Here is a 16675-nt window from a genome sequence, read left to right as displayed (position 1 = left end):
ATTCCTGAAGAAGGGCTTATGCCTGAAACGTCGATTCTCCTGTTCCCTGGATGCTGTCTGACCTGCTGCGCTTTTCCAGCAACACATTTTCAGCTCTGATCTCCAGCATCTGCAGACCTCACTTTCTCCTCCTGTACATGGATTTTAGCTAGCCGTTTGATAAGGTTCCCCATGGTAGGCTCATTCAGAAAGTAAGGAGGCATGGGATACAGGGAAATTTAGCTGTCTGGATATAGAATTGGCTGGCCCATGGAAGACAGAGGGTGGTAGTAGTAGATAGAAAGTATTCAGCCTGGAGCTTGGTTATCAGTGGTGTTCCGCAGGGATATATTGTGAGACCTCTGCTCTTTGTGATTTATATAAATGACTTGGATGAGGAAGTGGAAGGGTGTGTTAATAAGTTTGCAGATGACACAAACTATTGGTGGAGTTGTGGATAGTGTGGAGAGCTGTTGTAGGTTGCAACGGGACATTGACAGGATGCAGAGCTGGGCTGAGAAGTGGCAGATGGAGTTCAAGTTGGAAAAGCGTGAAGTGATTCACTTTGGAAGGTCAAATGTGAATGCAGAATACAGGGTTAAAGGCAGGATACTTTGCAGTGTGGAGGCACAGAGGGATCTTGGGATCCAAGTCCATAGATCTCCCAAAGTTGCCACCCAAGCTGATGGGGTTGTTAAGAAAGTATATGGTGTGTTGGCTTTCATTAGCAGGGGGATCGAGTTTAAGACCAGCGAGTTATGCTGCAGATCTATTAAGCCCTGGTTAGATCACACTTGGAATGTTATGTTCAGTTCTGGTTTCCTCATTATAAGAAGAATGTGGAAGCTTTAGAGAGGGTGCAGAGGAGATTTACCAGGATGCTGCCTGGACTGGGGAGCATGTCTTATGAAGGAAGGTTGAGGGAGCTAGGGCTTTTCTCATTGGAGTGAAGAAGGATGAGAGGTGACTTGTTAGAGGTGTAAAAGATGATAAGAGGCATAGATAGAGTGGGTAGCCAGAGACTTGTTCCCAGGGTGGAAATGTCTATCACAAGGGGGCTTAATTTTAAGGTGATTGGAGGAAGGTTTAAGGGAGATGTCAGAGGTAGGTTCTTTAAACAGATGGTGGTGGGTGCGCGTAATGCACTGGCAGTGGTGGTAATAGAAGAAAGTGAGGACTGCAGATGCTAGAGATCAGAGCTGAAAATGTGTTGCTGGAAAAGCGCAGCAGGTCAGGCAGCGTCCAAGGAGCAGGAGAATCGACGTTTCGGGCATGAGCCCTTCTTCAGGAATGAGGAGAATGTGCCAAGCAGGCTAAGATAAAAGGTAGGGAGAAGGGACTTGGGGGAGGGGCGTTGGAAATGCGATAGGTGGAAGGAGGTTAAGGTGAGGGTGATAGGCCGGAGTAGGGGTGGGGGCAGAGAGGTCAGGAAGAAGATTGCAGGTTAGGAAGGCGGTGCTGAGTTCGAGGGTTGGGACTGAGACAAGGTGGGGGGAGGGGAAATGAGGAAACTGAGAAATCTGAGTTCATCCCAGGGATGAACTGTATTTGGGATGGTATGTTGAACTGAGGCCCTGTCTGCCCTCTGTGGTGGGTGCATAAATTCCTATAACATTATTTGAAAAGCAGTGGAGTTCTCCCAGTATTCTGATCAATATTTCTTGTGCTCACAACTGCACTAAAACAGATTATCTGCTCTTCCATCTCACTATCGGTTTTGGGATCTTCAGAGATATAGTTAGCTGCCACATTTCTTTAAATGTCGTTTTGCAGTTATTGCATTCAAAAATGGCTTGTTACCTGTGAAAAAGATTTGCGGTGGTGTATTATTCCAATGATATGATTTTTTTTTTGTTTCTTCACTGGTTTTTCTTGGTAACCAATACAATTTATCTCTATGTAAAGCCTTTTTTAACACATTATACCCCATGACACTTCTCTTCTCAGGAGTGAGACTGAGCTACATAAAAAGATATTGGGGTAGATTGAAGTGGTTACTTTCAAGGGGATGAGAATTGTCGGGAGGAAATTGCAGAGTTTAGGGTCTGGGCAGTTGAAGGCCTGGCCTCTGGTGCTGAAGCAATTCAAACTGGAGAGGTCCAGAAAGGATAGAATTTGAGGCACATTGAGACCTTGGAGGGTTGTACAGCTGGAGGCTGTAAGATGTTCAGGAGATGTGACCCATGGAGGGGTTTGTCAACAGATGAGAATTTTGAAATCAAAGCTTTGATTAATCAGAAGTCAATGTCAGTCAGCAGACACAGGCCTAATGGGACTTGGTGCAAAGAGGGACACAGGCAGCAACGTTTTGGATGACATCAAGTTTATCGAGGAAAACCAGCCAGGGGTGCACTTGAATGGTCGTTCAGAAGAAACAAAGGTATGGATGAGAGTTGTAGAAGGATATTCAGGAGGTGATATAATGGAGGTGGAAATAAACAAAATTAATGGTGTCACAGATAATATGACACCGAGGTTGCAAACAGTCATCAGGCAGTCACTGGGAAGAAAATGGATTATGTGGCCACAGAATAGAGTTTGGAGAAGGAACCAAAAACAATGATGTTAGTCTTCTGTCTGTTTTATACTGTGAAATTTCTGCTGCATTGGTGCCGGATGTTAGAGTCTTGAAATTTAGAGACAATTGATGGGTCGTGCAAAGGAATGCTGAGGTTGAGTTGAGTGTTGTCAGTGCACAAGCTGAAACTGATGTTATGACTTCAGATCATTTCACAGAGGGGGCAGCATGTAGATGAGACGTAAAAGGGAGTGGGAGGTGAGTGTCAATCTCTGGAGAACACCAGAGGTAGTGGGGTTGGAGTAAGAGGGGAGCCATTCTCTGGTTATGATTAGACAGATAGAAGAGGAACCATGCGAGAGAAATCCCACCAAGCTGAATGACAGTAGAGGGCACCAGAAAAAAGGATGGTGCAGTGAACTGTGTCAAAGGTTGCAGGCTGGTCAGATTGACGATGGCCTGTTCATGCTTGCCACAGTCACATGGGATATTTGTGATTTTACCAATTTGGTACTATGGTTGGCTGGAAACCACATTGGATTTCAAACAAGGTCAACATGGATTTGGGCATGGTGAAGGAAAGGCAAGGGCTGAAAGTCAAGGGTTACTGTTTATGGAGAGGAGGTAAGGTTAAAAGATTTGAAGTAGGAAGAGAAGGCACAGGAAGGAAGAGAACCAGTGACAATATCAATTAATGTGGAAACGAGGAGGGGAATCTGGTGTCCGATTGGGAGGGTTTTGATGGAACTATTTCTGTTTCTGCAGGCTATGATTCATTATACTCGTTGCGTGTTGCTGCGGTTCTGGTGGAACTGGCGTGAGAAGACTGCCATCTTGTTGGAGGAAAGAGAGAAGGAGGCCATTGCTGAAGATCACTTTAAACATCAGTTGCTGCGTAAATCATTGCACTTTTGGAAAAAGACTGTGGCAGAACAAATAGCAGGGTATGGGTGCTTTGGAAATTCTGCTCCATGTTTCTAAACTCAGATGACGCTAAACTTTGAGCTGTAATAGCTGAGTGGGTATATGACTCTTGTGGTGTAACAAGGGGATGAGTCAATAAGTCCCAGATTTGATACTGCAAAGCATATGAGCATTGGGTGATCAACTTAACCTGTGATCCTCTTCTAGTCAAATAGCCTCCCAACTCTTATTTTATGTACTCTCAGGGAAAGGATGATCACTTCTCTAGCATGCTCGAGAGCTGTTGGGGTGCACAAAGCTACTTCCCAGAGTGAACAGTACTCTCACGTGAGCTGGTCTTAAATGTATATTTACAAAGATGTAGCTTTTGCATAGCACCAAGAGGCTGCAGCTCTAGCATTCATATTATGACTGAAGGGGCAATATTGTAATTGCCAAAGTTTCTTCCTTCATACTTCCTAAAGTGTACAGCCTCTGTACCCTCCATCTGACGTTTTCAGATATTGATCAATGTCTGAATGAGATTTTTGTGTGCATTACAATAGCAAGCATTTGTACAAGGCTTTTTATATAGTTAAGTTCAGAATTTGACACTCAGCCAACTACATCAGGAAATATTAGAGTGCTGGAATAGAAGTGTGGCCATCGCTGGAACTGACTCCCCAGCAGTATAATTAGAAATTAAATCCCTCAAATATTAGGCTTGGTCTGCAGAGAGTATTGTTCATTATATAAAACTATAACAGGCTGTTACTCCCAACCAATTTGTGTTAATTTTTGTCACTATATGTGCACTGTAATCCTAATGTCATTTTGTCTCCTGTTCTCCTATCCACTTTTTTCCCTAAATTCACCCACCATACTATTAACTTTTGACATGTTCTCTGTTTCAATTGCTGACTTTGGAAGTGAATTCCACAGCCACATGCTTTAAGTGAGAAATTACTCAAGAGCCCAGGTCTGTCACTGATCTTAGCTGTACATTGTAAGGAATCATATAATCATATCCTTTTCTTTTTGGACTGTAAACTGGTGGAAATTGGACAGTGTTATATAGCTGCAATATGAAAATAGTTTTATGATTTGGAAGAATTAAGTGATATGCATTTTAGTTGTGCAAGATGCAGATGAAAGCAAAGTTGCCATTGTCTTAACAAACCATAGGGCTAGTCTCTCATTAGACCAGGTGGGGAGTATAACTTTTGAGGGTCACCAAAACTCAGGCAAGGGGAACGGTTGACGAGGAGAGCCCTTCATGTTACCCTCAGCTGGTGTGGGAATTGAATCCATGTTGTTGGCATCACTCTGAATTGCAAATGAGCCATCCAGCCAACTGAACTAGTGTCTGAAAAATTCTAGAATTTAATATTGAGGAAATCTTAACATTACGCTTAGAAACACATCATTTCCCCTGTCTAATCATACCTTGTTTTATGTAAAGGCACATTTATCTTGGTTTTGAGGATGTAACTAATGAAATAGATAAGGCAGAGCCAGTAGATATAGTTTATCCCTTCCTCAAAAGGCATCGGATGCAAAATCTTTAAGTATTTTCAAGGCAGTGATGGTTAGATTCTTGATTACCCAGGGAATAAAGGATTATGGGGGCATGCAGGAATAGAGTTGAGGTTAAAATCAAATCCACTCTCATTCTTTGTTCCTTTGTGTACGTAGATTTTGAAAAGAAATCACACAAAAAGTTAACAGCAGATAAAGGCATTTGGAATTGGGAGTAATGCATTGGCATAGGTACAGGATTTTTAATGAGCAGGAATCGGGATAAAGATTAGATAAGCATTTTGAAGTTTTCCGGCTGCAGTGAGAGTTCTGCAACATTCAGTGCTTGGGACTTCAGGTATTACAATTTAAATAAATGACTTCGACGAGGAGACCTTAAGTGTTGTACCAAAGATCACTAACAATACAAAGCTGGGAGGGAATCTAAGCTGTGACGAGGGCATAAACAGGCAGGTATGGATAGGTTAATTAATTGGGCATCATGATGGAAAATGGATATAATGTAGGGAAATATAAGATTACTTACTATGATAATTAGAATAGAAAAAACAGAATATTATTTTAAAATCTGTATAGATTTTAAATGTTGATGCAGAGAAAAGAAATTTTGCTAACTTAGACAAGTTTGGGATAAGAGAATTATCCTGTGAGGCTGAGTAAACAATACCTAAGCTCTCTGGAGTTTGGAACCTTGTGGGGCAATCTCATTGAAACTTTCAAGATTCTGAGGATTAAAATAGGTTATTTCCCTAGATTGGGGTATTCAGAACATGGGGTGGTTAGGGTCAGGGATGTGCGGATGGGGGTGGAATGGGTGTGTTTAAGGATAAGGATTATTTAGGAGCAATTCCTTCACTCAGAAGACTGTGGACCTTTGAGATTCTCTAGCCAGGAGGTTTAGAATGCTATATTATTGAATACATTCAGGGTTGGAGTATACAGATATTTGTTCTAAAAAAGAATTGAGGGAAATGGTAAGGGTGTGGGAATGTGAAGGTGGGGCTTTAGATCAGACATAACCTTTTTGAATGGTCAAGGGGCCATGTGGTCCATTCTTACTCCGATGTCTTCTCTTAATTATCTCTGTCTCTATGCTAGACGAGACCATGAAGTACGAGCTGTAAGACATTGGTGCAGATGTCGCTTGCGCGGAACCTGGAGGGCTTGGCGGTTGGTAAGGAGTTTACCATTTGTTTCAGTCACATGTGATGAGGAATAGCAACCAGATTTTACTGAAATAAAATTTCAGAAATCCCTGTACATATTTTTCCATGTCTTGGTTAAAATATCAGTGAGTCAGAGATATTTCCCTAAGGTATATTGTAGTTACAGAAACCATTCAACAATCAGAATCAACCAAATGATGTTCAGTTATAATTTTAAAAGTATTTGTTAAACAGAAATCAAGCTCATCTGTTAAAGTATTTTTGAATAAACTAATTGAAAGCTTTGTTTAGTTTGAATTACACTTCTTTCCCTAGTTCTAACATGTGCAGCAGAGTGTTGAATTTCTGGCTGCTTAAGCTCCTTGCACATGCATATTTTTTGAGCAAGACTGAACAAAATTATATATTATTGTCAACCTTGTTCTGTGCTTTTCTGCTCAAACCCCAGCTGTTCAATTGCAGTGTCTTTTGCAGCAAAGTCTCTCTGTGCCTTCCACATTCATTGCCTGTCTACCTTGTGAGCAGAGCCTTGATGTCTCTGACCAGCATGTGGATTATCTCATTGTCAATTCTCGTACAGTATTCTCTGTGGATCCAAAGTCTTCCCTTAGCTGTCAATCCAAGATATCTCTAATAGCATGAGAAAGAAGCAGGGACACTGTGGAAAGAGATTAAAAAAATCAGTTTGAGTACTGTATAATGTTTGAGATAAATTTGTTGAATAATGCATTTGAGTTGGAGGTTAAGTCAGTTTGCATACAATGTCATTTAACTGGATAGAAACCTGGATTGAAAATTTGCTTGTTGTAAGGCGACATATTTAGAACAATCTGTTTCGAGTTTCGAGTATCCATGGAGCCAACCACTACCCCCGACTTGGCAGAAAATTAGCCATTTTATGCTAGTCACAATGATGATAGTTGTGATAAATGAATGACATGTTTTCAAAGCAGGTGGACTTTTCTGATTTGGTACCTGGAACAGTTATTTATATGTGTTAATGGGTTGTGTCGCTGACCAGGTCAGTATGTATTGTTAAACCCTAATTGCCCTTTGAAGGTGATGTTGAGCTGCATTCTTGATCTACTGCAGTCCCTGTGGTGTAGGTAGACCCTCAGTGCTGTTGGGCAGGAATTTTAGGATTTTGACTCAGCAACACTGAAGGAATAGCAATATAATTCAAGTCAGGATAGTGTGTGGCACAAGGGCATGGTGGTTTCTCATGCATGTTCTAGCCTTGTCCTTCTATGTGGTATAAGTTCTAGGTTTGTAATATGCTGTTGAAGGACTCTTGATGAGTGGTAGAGAAAAAGAAATGACTGATCTCACTCCTGATTGCTATTTTGCTGGAATACTTCTGTAGACATTGGGTGAAATTTTCCCAGGCTGTTGGAGATGTGTTGATACATGGGGAGACTTGGAATGTATGCCATCAGCTAGGTATCCCAACATTGTTCCACCTCCTTCCAAATTTCCCAGGGATGCATTGGTAGAGAAGTCAGGAACCCCCGCAGCTGAAGCAGGAAGGCAAATAAACTCTGGAAGGAAATAATTAAGAGGGCTTTTCCCATTGTCACCAATGTCCTTCAACACTAGAATGATCTTTGATAAAACTGACAAACTCTAAGCACTGGCCACCTATCCAGCCCCACACTTACCTGCATCTGCACTTTTCTGTTTCATAGCAACATGGGAGCTGAGGCATCACCAGCTGTCTTTTCTAGAGCCACATGCCCCTTTATAGGATTGGGCACTGAGATATAACTGGATGGGAGTGCGAGTCCCTGAATAAAGGATTTATGCACAGACAAAACAGGAGCAGAAATGGACCATTCAGCTCCTTGAGTCTGCGATTTCATTCAATAAGATTATAGCTAATTTGTGTTTCAAATTCCTTATTCCCAACTACCTTGAAAATCTCTGATTCTGGTTAGACTATGGAATCAATCTATAAAAAAAAATGACTGCAGATGCTGGACATCTGAAACAAAAGCAGAAATTGCTGGAGAATTTCATCAGACCTGGCTGCATCTGTGAAGAAAAAGGAGAGTTAACATTTCGGATCCAGTGACCCTTCACAGAACAGCTGAAGAAGGATCACTGTACCGAAATGTTAACTCTGCTTTCTCTCCACAGGTATTGCAAGACCTCCTGAGTTTCTGAGGTAATTTGTATTTTTGTTCAAGAATCAATCTTTCTCTTTCTTAAAAATATTCCACTACACCAGGTTATAGTCCAGCAGGTTTACTTGGAAGTACTAGCTTTCGGAGTGCTGCTCCTTCAACAGGTAGCTGTGAAGTAGGATCACAAGACACAGAATTTATAGCAAAAGATTACAGTATCGTGACATGGTGACCTTTTGCTATAAATTCTGTGTCTTATGAGCCTGCTTATGCCCAAAACTTCGATTCTCCTACTCCTCGGATGCTGAATGATCTGCTGTGCTTTTCCAGCACCACATTCTTGACTATAACCTGGTGTTGTGTGATTTTTAACTTTGTCCACCCCAGTCCAGCACCAGCATTTCTACATCTTAAAAATATTCAATGATCGGCTTGCAATACCCTCGGAGGCAGAAAGTTCCAAAGTTCCACAACGTCGGAGAAAAAAATTCCCCTGATCTCTGTGTAAAAGAGCAATTTCTAATTTTAAAATAGTGGCTGTTAGTTCTCAACTTGCTCTCAAGAGGAAACATTGTTTCCATGTCCACCTTGTTAACACCATTCAAGATCTTACAAACTTCAACCAACTCTTCCCTCAACCTTCTAAACTCTGGTGGAAACAAGCTCAGCCTGTCCAAACTATCCTCATAACCCACTCATTCCAGATATCCATCTGGTAACTCTCCTCTGAACCACCTCAAATGCATTTAAATCCTTCCTTAAATAAGGTGACCAAAACTGCACACAATATTTGAAATATATCATTATCATTGCCTTACATAACTGAAGTGTAGCATCCTTACTGTATTATTAAGTTTCTCTCATAATAAAGGTTAGCACCCTATTTGCCAGCTTGACTACAGGTATAAGCTGTAACTGCTTGATAAATTTATGTGACTCGTGCGCTAGAACCCATAAATCCTTTATACCATGGAATTTCGCAGTCATTGTTTATTTCAGTAATATTTTGCTTTTTTTGTTCTTCTTACCAAAGTGAACAACTTCGCGTTTTACCACATCATACTCCATATGCAAGATTTCTGTACTTAGCCAGCCTATAATCCTCCTACAGCCTGCTTTATGTCTTTTTTACAACAAAGTTTTCTACCTATCTTACTGTCATCTGCAAGTTTATTTTTCATGCCTTTTCTCTCCTAATCTTTGTCATTTATATTAATTGCAACAAATTGAGACCTTGACACAGACTTTTTCACTCAACTCATCACATCCTGTCAATCAGATAAATCAGTTCTGAAGAAGGGTCATTAGACATAGATGCTGCCAGACATGCTGAGTTTCTGCAAAATTTCTGTTGTTTCAAATAAAAACCCATCATGAATATTCTCTGTTTTATGTCAGTCAGCCAGCCAATCTTCTAATCCACACTAATATGTTACCCCCTAAACCATGAGCTATATTCTTTGCAGTAATTTTCTGGCACTTACAGCTTGAGCTCACAAATGACAGGAAAGAGGACAACCCTAATACCTGTGGTAGGATGCCTGGAGAAAGCATTGTCCCCTCATGAAAGGAGAAAGTAGACCAAAAAAATCAAATTAAATTATAGATTGATTTAAAATAGTTTTTCTTTAAATTATAATAAGGATGCCAAAAACTTACCGTTCTCATTCTCCAATGGCGATTCTATTAGTGGAATTGATGATTTCAGCACCAGTGTATTTATACTTTGATATACTTCTTACACTTCCCAGTATGTGCAGAAAAAGCATGAGAAATGGAAAAAACACGTGTGTGCAGATGTGCATTTTCAGAAGAAGCTGCTGTCAAAAGCCTTGCGCGAGTGGAAGGTTGGTCTCATGCTTTTACCTGATATATAGACTACGTTTCCATTACAGTACAAGTGTTTTTTTTTTAGATGTTTTGGTTAAAATTGTGTTTTTGTGTAACACAAAACTTAACAGCACTGTACTATATATGAAAGAAGAACAGTTCCATTTCTGATCCATGCTGAGATTGTCATGCTACGATGGGTTTTCTGGGCATCTTTGTTTTCATTCTTTTATGGGTTGTGGGTATGACTGACCAGGCCAGTATTTATTTTCCATCCCTAATTGTATCTGATTGGTTATCCGCCTTTTTGAACCACTGTAGTTCATATGGTGTTTGTACACCCACAATGCTGTAAAGGAGTGATTTACAGGATTTTGACCCAGCGACTGTAAAGGAGCAGCGATCCAAGTCAGGATGGAGGGTACCTCAGAGAAAACTTGCAAGTATTGGTGTTCCCACACATCTGCTGTGGTTGACCTTTGGATGGTAGAATTTGTAGTTCCCTATCGGAGAAAGATAAACCTGGATTCTTGCATGCATTCTGGACAGATGGAGGTGAAGGTGATATGTTCATACAATTACATACAACTTCTTGAAAATATCCAGTTGCATTATGTCTCCACACCAATGATAGAAACAGTAAGAACCCAATGACAAAATTGTTTTGAAATACCTACGTAGCAACATGAGAAAACCGACCATCTTTATTTATGGGATTATTTGTTGGATTTGATCGTGCTGTTAAAATTTATTACTGCAAGCTGTTTCCACAAGATACAGAAAATGCAAATTCCAGACTGGTCATACCCTAGAAAAAAAAATTAATCTGTACGAACTGAGCTCCCTTAACATTGCATTCAGTCTTTCAAATTGTCCAGTGTTTCAATCAAATAGTGGGTCAAACCACTTCATGTGAAGCTCCTGTCATCTTGTTAAAGTGACTAGGTTTTCATTGTTGAAGACATGAGGAAGGTTTCTGAGTCAACCAAGGTTGTGGTTCTTTATAGACCCTTTGATTGTATGCTCTGTAACCCAAAAGCTTTAGTTGTAAATTTATATTTGACTGCATGTGTCACCTGTTGAGACAATGTGAACTCCTCAGGATAATAAAATCCGTCAGCCTAGTCTGTGACAGTCCATTAGCTTGCAAGAACTGAAAAATCATGTTTCAAGAATCGGTTTAGATTTAGCATTAATGGAGGAGAGTTATCTTTATTGCATCTGACCTTTTGTGTATGTTTTTGATTTTTTTTCCAATAAATTTGTTGAGTAACACAAATATTAAAACCTTAATATGACCGTGAAAACTGCAGAATGACCCCCCCCCCCCGGTCTGATTTCTAGGTTTTCCATTGCAACAATCAACAAATTCTTTGCAAGGTGGATGAAAAGGAGAAGAAACAGAGAAGAGATTTATTAAGGTGATGAAAAGTTGCAATGATGTTTCTGCACTCAAGAAATATTTGACAAATAACATGCCAAATGTCCTGTGTGAATTGAAGTTTATGTGATAGAAACTTCATATCATTCCATCTATACTTCCCATTTTAATATTAATGACTGCAGTTTGCTTAGTAAAGTGTTGCCTCTGTAACTTCCAGCACCACAATAGGATATTTTTCTAATCTAGATGCAGGCTGGGGAAATGTAATTTGCATCAGAAATTTATTATTGGCTATTTAGCCCATTGCAGCTAATGGTCCTAAGTTGCCCTTGTGATATCCAATTGGTTTTTAAATAATTCCAGGATTTTGTTGCTGTTTTCACTGGAGGTATATATTTGGTCAGTCAATGGCCCTTGCATTAGAACTCCTGCTGTCAGCCCGGAATTTGCTGTTTGCAAATTTGCTGAGCCTATATCTCTGTCCTACTCTCGCAATCCAAACTAATCTGGTGAACTGCTGTTGAACTTCCTCTATGGGAAGTATATCTTTCCTGAGGTAAGGAAAGACATACTTCCCTCTATACAATACTCCAAGACTCTGTATGACTGCAGAAAGACACCTTTACTTATGTACTCAAATCCTCTTGAAATATATGTCATCATACCATTTGCTTTCTTAGTTGCTTCCTGCACATGTCTTATAGCCAAGGACATTCAGATCCCTTTGGGCACCCTCTCACCATTTAAAAAATATTTTTCCTTTGTGTTTTTTTAATCAAAGTAAATAGATTGACTCATTATTTATATTCTCTCAACCATGTTCTAGCCCGGTCACTTAGCATGTCGAAGTTTCTTGAAGCCTCCTTGCATCTCCCTTATAAATTATGTTTCCACCCAGTTTAATGTAATGAGCACATTTGAAGTTATTACAATTGGTCCCTACATCCAAATCATTTATATAGATTATGAAAGTTATGGACTGACAACTTGTCTTGCAACACCTCACTAGTAACAGCCTATCATGCTGAAAATGATCCATCTGCTTTTTGTCCCTTAATCAATTCTCAATCCATCCTAGTATATTCCCTCAATCCCATGCACTCCAATTTTATTTAATAACCTCCTGGATGGAACCTTAGCAAAAGCTTTCTAAAAATCCAAATCCATCACATTTATTGATTCTCCTTTTTCTGTACTACACGTAACATTCTCAAAAGAAACCCATGTTTTGTCAAACATGATTTCCTTTTCATAAATCCATCTTGATTCTGCCCAGTTTTTGCCATTTTTTTTAAATGTTCCATTATCACAATGTTTTTGGCAGATTTTAACATTTTCCTTGTTGCTGAAACCAAGATATCAGGTGTGTAGTTTTTAACACTCTCTTGACCCCTTCTTACATTTTCTACCTTCCAGTCAGCAGGAATCCTTTCAGAATCTTTGCAATTATGAATGCTAACTATCAAAGCATTTATTATGTCTATTGCTACTTCCTTTAACAGTCTGAGATGAAGCTCCTCTGTCCAGGAGATTTATTAATCTTTAATCCAGCTGATTTTTTAAAGTATGATCGCTTCACAAATACTAATATTGTTTGGCTGTTTAGCCTCTTGGTTGTTGAGGATTTCTGGGTGATTTTCAATATCTCCTTTGAAGATTCAAAACATTACTTTGCTGTCTCACCATGGGTGCTTTCTGACTTGCTGTGATCTCGAGCATTTTTGTTTTCAGTACAGATTCCAGTATCTGCAATAATTTGCTCCTACACTTAAGTAATTTTTAGCTTCTCCACTATTTCCTTGATCTCCAATATACATACTTCTTTTTACACCTGTAATGGGCAGACAATTACCCTTGGTTATTTTTTCTCTTTCACAAACTAATAGAAGCTTTTATAGTCTGCCTTTATATTGCTCACTAGTTTTATATTCTCTTTTCCTTTTCCTATATCAGATTCTCGCTTCTCCTTTGCAGGGGCCTAAGTTGATTCCAATCCTCAAACTTGCCACGGTTTCTGGTATTCTTATGACACTTCTTTGATCCTATACTAATTTTAACTTTTTTTTAATCTTGCTTGATGCACTTTAGCTGACAGTGCCTTAGACGAATGTAAATCTGTAGTAGACATTGTAGGTTTTCTTTCAATACTAGCTATTGCTTAGGCGAAAGTGAGGACTGCAGATGCTGGAGATTAGAGTCGAGAATGTGGTGATGGAAAAGCACAGGTCAGGCAGCATCCGAGGAGCAGGAGAATCAACATTTCGGGCAAAAGCCTTTCTTTTGCCCGAAATGTCGATTCTCCTGCTCCTTGGATGCTGTCCGACCTGCTGTGCTTTTCCAGCACCACACTCTCGATACTAGTTATTGCTTGTCTCCTGTCAAATCTTATTGTGCTTTCCCAGTTCACCACAGCCAACTTGACTTCATGCTCTCATTTCTTCCTTTGCTTGGATTTAATTTTAGTTTATAATGAACTATTCATTGCTTTCAAATTTCATGTAAAATTTGTCATTTATATAAGCCCTTCACAATGATTGGTCTTCCTTTGAGAATTTACCTTCTGCTTTCTTGGATCATATGAGGTTGGGTTATTGACTCTCTAAGCCTTTTTCTCTTCTTACGTATAGATTTTCTTTCTACACCTGGAGAGAAAATGCGCGCACGCTGGCTGATGAAGCTAGGAAAGCTGCCAGAGCAGATCAGCATTATCACCATGTCCTTTTAGCCAAGGTACAGCTCCATTTGTAAATGGAAGATGCAAGAAATTTATTGATTTAAGTATATGAGAGATCAAGATTTCTACAAGCAAATCCATTCTAACCTTACTGGGGAGTAAAGCAATGAGATCTTGAGGTGCAGGTTCATAAAAGGGACTTAAGGGGCAAGCTTTTCACACAGAGTGTGGTAAACTGCCAGAGGAAGTGGTGGAGGCTGGTACAATTACAGCATATAAATGGCATCTGGATGTGCACATGAATAGGAAGGGTTTAGAAGGATATGGGTCAAATGCTGCCAAATGGGACTAGATCAGTTTACAACATCTGGTCAGCATAGACGAGTTGGAATGAAGGGTCTGTTTCTGTGCTGTACATCTCTAAGACTCTATGACATTTTCTTTTTTCCTGATGGTGTTGCTTGCCAAGCGACTTTCATTTTGAATTCTTGTTCTGTGGTATTTGATTTGTTTATCTCTTTTTCTCCTGTAAATGCTCACTGCACAAGAGGTTACATTCTGTCAGAAGTCTAGTTGAGTGCTACTTTATTGCAAGGATGTTGGGAGGGCTGAGAAGTAGCTTTGGATGACCTTTTATGCTCTCACTCCAACCCATATATTCCATGAACCTGAGCTTCTGCTTAGCAGGTGGTGTAACTGCATTGCTCGTTTGAGAACTGATTGATTTCAAGAAAATGCCCAAGTTGGAATCTTCTCATGCTTTTAGCTGATCTCAGCTGAAGGAGTACTTGGGTCCTCAGTTGGCCTCAATCCAGTATTATGTGGATTGAGATGATGGGGATAATAGACCAGCCAGGATCAAAGTTAGCTGAAAGTTTTTGCTGCTGATCTTTATCAAGTGGTTGGATTGAGCACTGATGTCCAAACGATGCAGTTGTGTGCTCCTACTCAGTCTAGTCTCATGAATGAACAGTCATTTAGATAACTATTGATGGTATATCATTGGATGCCTGTTTCAACAAAGGTCAGGAGGGACAGGTGGAAGCATGAATACGTACACCTGTACTTACACCTAAGCATGAAGGCTTACTCTTCCTTACAGGCAGTTTCTGACTTCTGCTTTGCATCTGTACAGGATGACCTGGTGAAGGTTACTGAGTTAAGTTTTCTCTGTAATACTGTTAAATTGATCTGTATTCTGAAACAAGCTTTTAATTTGGTTATGTTTGCATATGCATCACTTTGTTTTATTATATAAAGTTAGTTGATTAATCAGCAAGCAGAGGTTGCAGAGGATGTTTTTCTCCAGTTGAATTTGGTGATGGTTCTGTGATTGATTGTTATGTAGGCTGTGGAGTACTGGAGAGATGCAATCACACTTAAAATGTATCAACGACAACAGGATGCGGAACTTGTGCTGGAAGCAAGACAACGTATTGATTTTCGTAAGTGGAAAATACAATTAGTGTATCAGTGAAATGTTTTTGTACAGTTGCCCATTCTATTCTGTTAAATTTAGCCTAACAACATGACCAAACAATAGATTTTATATATATATATATCTATTTAATTTGTTTCTGTGAGAATGTGTGAGGGATTGCTGCAGAAAATGTTTATACTTCATTAACAGATCTCTGCTATATATTTCAATTGTTCTTGTGCAGAAGACTGTGAAGATCAAATAGCCCTTCCTCAAAGACATTCAGTGAAGCTTTAAAATGCCTACCGTTAGATGCTGGATCAGTAGTGCTGGAAGAGCACAGCAATTCAGGCAGCATCCGAGGACAGGCAAAATCGACGTTTCGGGCAAAAGCCCTTCATCAGGAATAAAGGCAGAGAGCCTGAAGCGTGGAGAGATAAGCTAGAGGAGGGTGGGGGTGGGGAGAGAGTGGCCTAGAGTACAATAGGTCAGTGGGGAAGGAGATGAAGGTGATAGGTCAGGGAGGAGAGGGTGGAGTGGATAGGTGGAAAAGGAGCTGGGCAGGTCGGACAAGTCCGGACAGGTCAAGGGGACAGTGCGGAGCTGCAAGTTTGAAACTAGGATGAGGTGGGGGAAGGGGAAATGAGGAAACTGTTAAAATCCACATTGATGCCCTGGGGTTGAAGTGTTCCGAGGCGGAAGATGAGGCGTTCTTCCTCCAGGCGTCTGGTGGTGAAGGAGCGGAGGTGGAGGAGGCCCAGCACCTCCATATCCTCGGCAGAGTAGGAGGGGGAGTTGAAATGTTGAGCCACGGGGCGATTTGGTTGATTGGTGCGGGTGTCTCGGAGATGTTCCCTAAAGCGCTCTGCTAGGAGGCGCCCAGTCCCCCCAATGTAGAGGAGACCGCATCGGGAGCAACGGATACAATAGATGATATGAGTGGATGTGCAGGTAAAACTTTGATGGATGTGGAAAGCTCCGTTGGGGCCTTGGATAGAGGTGAGGGAGGAGGTGTGGGCACAGGTTTTACAGTTCCTGCGGTGGCAGGGGAAAGTGCCAGGATGGGAGGGTGGGTCGTAGGGAGGCGTGGACCTGACCAGGTAGTCACGGAGGGAACGGTCTTTGCGGAAGGCGGAAAG

At 40.6% G+C, this 16675-nt stretch overlaps 1 protein-coding gene across 4 annotated transcripts in view; it reads left to right on the top strand.

The window, feature by feature from the left end:
- sfi1 (SFI1 centrin binding protein) overlaps positions 1 to 16675 on the top strand; it is a 134830-nt gene that overhangs the window by 64026 nt on the left and 54129 nt on the right. For 3 of the 4 annotated variants that reach the window (XM_043716109.1, XM_043716108.1, XM_043716111.1), the window contains 6 exons: positions 3263 to 3441; positions 6038 to 6113; positions 9980 to 10075; positions 11403 to 11479; positions 14070 to 14172; positions 15465 to 15561. In XM_043716109.1, coding sequence (XP_043572044.1) covers positions 3263 to 3441; positions 6038 to 6113; positions 9980 to 10075; positions 11403 to 11479; positions 14070 to 14172; positions 15465 to 15561 — 628 coding nt within the window. The remainder of the gene's footprint in view (positions 1 to 3262; positions 3442 to 6037; positions 6114 to 9979; positions 10076 to 11402; positions 11480 to 14069; positions 14173 to 15464; positions 15562 to 16675) is intronic. The other variant, XM_043716110.1, reaches the window with a different exon arrangement.

The sequence above is a fragment of the Chiloscyllium plagiosum genome, chromosome 25, assembly GCF_004010195.1.
Source record: "Chiloscyllium plagiosum isolate BGI_BamShark_2017 chromosome 25, ASM401019v2, whole genome shotgun sequence".
In the NCBI taxonomy this organism is placed as follows: domain Eukaryota; kingdom Metazoa; phylum Chordata; class Chondrichthyes; order Orectolobiformes; family Hemiscylliidae; genus Chiloscyllium; species Chiloscyllium plagiosum.
This window is presented reverse-complemented; position numbering and strand designations above follow the sequence as displayed.